At 32.6% G+C, this 6,000-nt stretch overlaps 1 protein-coding gene across 2 annotated transcripts in view; it reads left to right on the plus strand.

Annotated features, from left to right (window-relative positions):
• MDGA2 (MAM domain containing glycosylphosphatidylinositol anchor 2) overlaps nt 1-3,803 on the plus strand; it is a 310,614-nt gene extending 306,811 nt beyond the window's left edge. For both annotated transcript variants that reach the window (XM_079911897.1, XM_079911896.1), the window contains one exon: nt 1,678-3,803. In XM_079911897.1, coding sequence (XP_079768023.1) covers nt 1,678-1,766 — 89 coding nt within the window. In that variant the 3' untranslated portion in view covers nt 1,767-3,803. The remainder of the gene's footprint in view (nt 1-1,677) is intronic.
• The last annotated feature ends 2,197 nt before the right edge of the window (nt 3,804-6,000 follow it).

Raw genomic sequence — 6,000 nt, forward strand, 5'->3', positions numbered from 1 at the left:
ACCCAGTGATTGCTCATACCAACTGACATTTTTAAACATTGTTAGGAGACAAAAACTAAGATTGTACATAACAATGAGCCATTTTGCTCATAGTTTTCACCTTCTTGTCATTACACTTAGCATTTCAAGTAACAATTTTAGTAAAAGTTTCTCCCTGTGTCTGGCTAATTTTTCTTTAGAAAACCAGCAGCTATATCCAAATGAAGTAGGTTTGTCAAATGCACAGAAAAGCAAGCATTCTTCTCAGAGGAAAAAGGGATTTCTTTTGAATTTCACAACATGAATCAGTGATAGTAACATACACTATATTAACTGAAGATGGTTACCATCTGATAAAGAAATCTTACATTTTGATAATTAAATCACTGAAAATTAGTATAAATAGAATTAAACTTTCCAAATGAGGAAAGCAAGAGAACATAATTTACTCCCCAAAAAGGAGAAAGCAGAAATGTAGCCACAGTGAAATGACTATGAAAACCCATAGGCACTTTATTGTTATACAGTAGAACATTTTCATAATCAGTTTTCTTCTCTTAAACTATTAAATCCAGGAAAAAGTGTGACTATTTCAAGTAAGATATATCTATACTTATTGGAGGTATTTTTATTTAGCCTCTGTAAATCAGAGGAAACAATTCTAATTGAACAAAAATACTTTCTTTGGTATGAGAAAATACTCTGCTACATTTGTATCTCTTTAACTATAACTTATTAAGTTCATTTTTGATGAATAGTGTTTGTGGAATATTAAATTAATGTTAAATTCTAAGTACAAACCAGCTTGGAGGCCAAAGGCCTCTTCCTAAACTGCTCAGGCTTCCAACCCCTCTCCGGTAGTAAATGTGGTACTATGGCCACACTATCAAAAGCTGAGATTGTTTGTCTCTTATTTTCAAAACCCAGCTCACTCCTAGGTGAGAGCCATTTTGTAACTTAAGGTAGGTTAATGAATTATTGGGTTTGCCTATGTTAGTCCTCCTAGGTAAGCTATACATTCTAAGAAGTATCATCTGTACATGAATTTTACTCGAAATACCAGCTACAGTAGGAATCTCAAGGCAGATTGGTGAAAGAGATTTTTTAGTTACAATGGACTTCATAGCACTTTTAAAAATTACACTAAGGAGAAAATTATTTACCCAATCTATAGATAATAGACTGATCCTGATATGTATAATCCACTGTTTGCAGTAGTTAATTTCTCTACCCATAACAATCCCTACCAGGTTTTCATAAAGGGTAGTTTTTCTTTCAGTGGTCTTTAAGCTTAAACATTTCTGAAAGCTTAAAAAAAAAAAATGAAGCTGAACTTTTAGATTTTTGAGAATTTTCTATGTGTGCATGCCTTCATGTGGCTAGCAGAACTCTGAGGTTGAGCTCAGCCATAGACTCACATAAATATCTTCTGAACAGGTTTTCGTAGCATAGCATAGCAATTTAAAATCTGAAAATATTTTAATTTTATCAAATGCCTCACCATATATTCAAGTTATTTTCCTTTTCACTTGTCTTGGAAGTGAAGCTGATAAATAAACCAAAAAACAAGTGTTTTCCAAAAATATCTTCCATATACTAAAATTGTTTTATTTGTTCACCAAAGTTGTATTGGTAGCTACATGGAATACTTACTCTCCTTTTTAATGATTTCTTGGCATTTACTTCCCTTGTCTTTAGATTCCGTTGATGGTGCTGTTGGAATTTTAGTACATATATGGCTTTTTCCGGTTATCGTCCTCATCTCTATCTTAAGTCCTCGAAGGTGACCTTACCCTGGCAGAGGCTATAAAAGATTCACCAGGCACTGGCATGAAGAAAGAGTCTTTGTAAATGGACATTGAAAAAACAAACTACCAAAGATTCCTCCACTGACTACTGACTCAAAATAAAATAATAAAAACAAATTTTTTAAGCACTGGGGATAAAAAGACATCATGGAAACATAACTTATTCCGCACTACAAATAAAAGAAAATCTTGACCTGAGTAGAGAAGAGACCTTCAGGTGCTTTTGTGGCTAAAAAGATTACAGCGTCATCTGGTCATCTGGTTGAACTCGGAAAAAAAAAAAAAAAAAAAGCTATAGAAATCCTTGTCAAAGCACAAAGTCATGGCTGGTTTTGTTTCAAATGAATAGTTTGCTTGTTACCATGGAAACCTAATGGCCTGCCAACAAAAACCTCACTGTAAACAGGGTACGTGAAGAGCTGGCATTTATTTTCCTTTTGAGAAGGTTTTGCATAGAGAATTAAATAAATGTAGGCCCTTTTACCTTTGGTTGTTACCATTCCTTGAAAATAACCTGAACTCAGAATTATTTACAACATTCTTCTTCCTCCCCACCTTATCCCCATCCCACCTTTATTATTATTGTTTTCCTCCCATGGCTAAGCTAGATAACTGTATGCTGTCTCTTTTTGCATGCACTACTATCCAGGATGGTAAACCTGGGCTTACATATTACACAGGCTTATCGGAGTTTGCTTGCGGCCACTTGAACACCCAAACTAAGTCATCTGTTCCAACGAAGAAACCAAACCATCATCTTTTATAAATTGCCATGGAAACCAAGTGCCTTCAATGAAACAAGCCTGAATAATTTTCAACTCAGAAGTTTGCACTGCTAAGAGTGGTTTGTGTAAAACTGTTTTATAAACAAACTACAGAGCCTAAATGTGCAAATTACAGGCAAGACAACAAAGCCGCTTTCTGAAGAAGAAAGGACCGAAGCTGCTGCGTAAGCCCATGCAGACAAGATATTTGTTGTTTGACCTCCTAGACAGCCATGGCCTTTCGGCTTATTGTCCATTAGAAAATAACTTCCATTGAGACCAGACATGGGAGCAACACTTTTTTCTTCCAGGTTATTAAATGGGTCAACCAGAGCAAAAGGTTGTTAAGATAATACTTAGCGCAGAAGGTGGTAAAACAGGAGTGATTTTTTACTCTAACCTCCATTTGAAATGAAATTGGCCCTAGCTTTAGAGGGAACAAGAAAATGTTTGTGATTGCAGTACATACAAACTCTACAGTGGAACTGGGCCTGAAAAAATCTGGCTTTATTCTAGACACTGAGGGTAATATGCCTCTGCCCTTTAGTCAGACTCTGTGAAAATTGTGAAATATTATTTTATTATTTTACCAAGATTAAAAAACACTTTTACAAAAAAACAAAAACCTGTAAAAATGATTTTGAGCTACCTGAGGACAAATCATACCTTTAACCAGCCAGTTTTCCAATGCATTGTAAATTTCACTTAAACCTGTTGGTTATGAAAATTTGAAGATCTTTTTCCTTAAATTATCTCAGCTTTTAACTTCATTTAAAGAGACTTTTGTCTAAAGAAGAATATTATTATTATTATATGTTCTTTCAACACCCCAGGATTAAAAAAAAACTGATTATGCAAGTAATTGGGATATAAGTATTAAATTATAACATTTGCAAATATTAATATAAAAAGCACAACAAAATGTAGTGGAAAAATGACAAAGCTTGATTTTTTTAAAAAAATAATTCTGTAGAAATGTTTGTGCAAATTCAGTAATCCAACTTAAAAGATAATTTTACAGCTATGTTCAATAAAACCTCTTTCCAGGTAAGGTATGAAAAGCAGTATGTGTGTTTGTTGAACAATGTTCACTTATCACCAAAATGAGACTAGTTATACAATTTATTGGTTATGTCTCCATGGGATAAATCTTCAGTGTTTCGTATACTTTAATGTCTGCAGGAAGAAATTTTGATAGGAAATCTCTGATGCACTCTCCCTTATTTGTAATAGTTGTAAAAAAAAGTCAAACTTTTGAAAGTGAAATATGAAACAAATATGAACTTGGAATTTAATGTGTATTTTCATAGTTAAAGAGGGAACCAGTCTGAATATCCAGGTAATGGTAGAATTGAGCTAAGCCATGTTCTTTAAATTAAGCAGAATAAAGAAATGAATTTTATAACATACTGGAACAAATCAGGCATATTGAAAGAATTTCAAAATTATAGTCACCCATCTATTTTATCAAACCAAAGAGATTAAAGTAAAAATATTCAAGGCACTTAGCTTAATATTTACTAAATCTCCCTTCACCTTGACTTCCATTTTATGTGGCAACTAACCACTTCTCTCCAATATCCCATATTAGCGGATCATATTTTGAAACTGATTTTCTGCGTACTCATTTCTGATAATATCAATGAAAATGTTCTAGATCAAAAGAGAGGCTTAACTCATTGCCGCCTTCTTTCGCTGATCTTTGAGTGAGGCTTTTGCAAAAAACAAAAAAAAAATCTACATTCAGAATATTTGGATATACATGTGTCCTTTCCAGGAAAATAATCAAGTCTTTTCTCCTAAGTAACCCTGCACAAAGAAACTGCTGTAAGCAAAAGATTCAGTTCTACTACTAAACATTCATAAAATACTAAAGTCTTTCCATAACCTTTCACACAGTAAGAATACACAAGGCTTCAGAAGTTCATGAGAACCGGCTGGTACTTCAAAAAGTAATTTTGATTAAATGTTTGAGAAATTGCAGATGAGTACCAAGAACAAAGGGGTAAATCAGAAGAACTGCAAAGCAATCAACTTTATTGATATGGTAATAAGTTAAAATATATAACTTAAATGGGTTCTGGATCACTTATATAAACGAACAAACTTAGAATCAATGTTTTTCACTCCAGAGCAAATGTTTGGTTGCTGTAATTGAAAGGCAATGGATAAAAATGCAAAAATTTTTTAACGGTCAGCATATGGGAAATGTAAATTAAGTATTCCCTTCTTTAATATTAGTTATAATAATGACAACTTTAAAGCGCTTACATGTTTACCAACTGCCTTCCATTTCCTAATACTTTTTTGTATATGAGTTGAAATCTCCAATGTATTCTTCCTTTTCCTTTTTGATAGCCTATTTTAAGTGTAATTGATGGCAATATTTTGTTGTTGTTGTTCTTTCGTAGGAAGGCATTAGGCAATGGAGCTTTTAATTTCCTGGGAGAAAGATTATATCGTGTAATCTCCTACTGCCAGTAGTTGATCCCAATTAATTAGAAGCATTACTTTTTTTCATCAGTTCAGAGATGATTGTTTCTCCACATTTTAACATCTCTGCAATCAGGCTATTTTAATTATAATTAGCAGCATTTCTGTGTAGTGATATATAAAATAATAGTGCATCCTAAAAACATGGCATCTTAGGTACTGAAATTCACCAATGTTACCAGAAGTGTCAAATCATGCCCAATGTTATTACTTTTCAGTAGTAATAATAGCCCCTTCGTATTTGTAGGATTATATTAAATACCCATTGAATACACATTATTTAAAAATAACATAACTTTTATTTTGTGCTTTTTAAAAATCTGAGTCTTCTCTTACATGCATTATATACATACCTAGCCCTTCTTTCTTTCTTTTTCTTTTTTTCCTGCTACCTATTTTTTAGTTCTATTATGAATTACAGTATGCCATGTATCCCTGGATTAAAATGTTTTCTGGTTTTATGTGATTCATAGCACTTAGTTGGTTAGAAGTTTGGCCTGCCATTAAATTTTCTTTAAGAGATTTGAAAAATGCATGGTGCATCACAATGTCATGTAATAGGCTAAACTACTGGTATTTCATTTCACCTACATCACAGCATCAACTTTGACATAGCAATGAATTGTGATAATTATAATAATGAGAATTACAAACCAGCTGGTCAGTTACATCATGTTACAAATGGTAAAAAATAATGCCATTCTTTACTTTTATATTTTAAAATATGACAAAATATGAATGACAGCTATACTAACTTTTCACCAAACATGCATTTTTATTTTAAAGACTTTATAATAAACGTATCTGTCAAAATGTGTAATTTGAAGAACAATTAATTTAGTTCTATCCTTAAGACTGTATGAAACTGGCTGTGGTGTTTTTCATGATCTATTTTTGTTTGTTTTGATTAGTGATTTGAGATACTGATAGACTACATAACCTGAGTTTGATAGAAT

The sequence above is a fragment of the Stenella coeruleoalba genome, assembly GCF_951394435.1.
Source record: "Stenella coeruleoalba genome assembly, chromosome: 2".
NCBI classification, from domain to species: domain Eukaryota; kingdom Metazoa; phylum Chordata; class Mammalia; order Artiodactyla; family Delphinidae; genus Stenella; species Stenella coeruleoalba.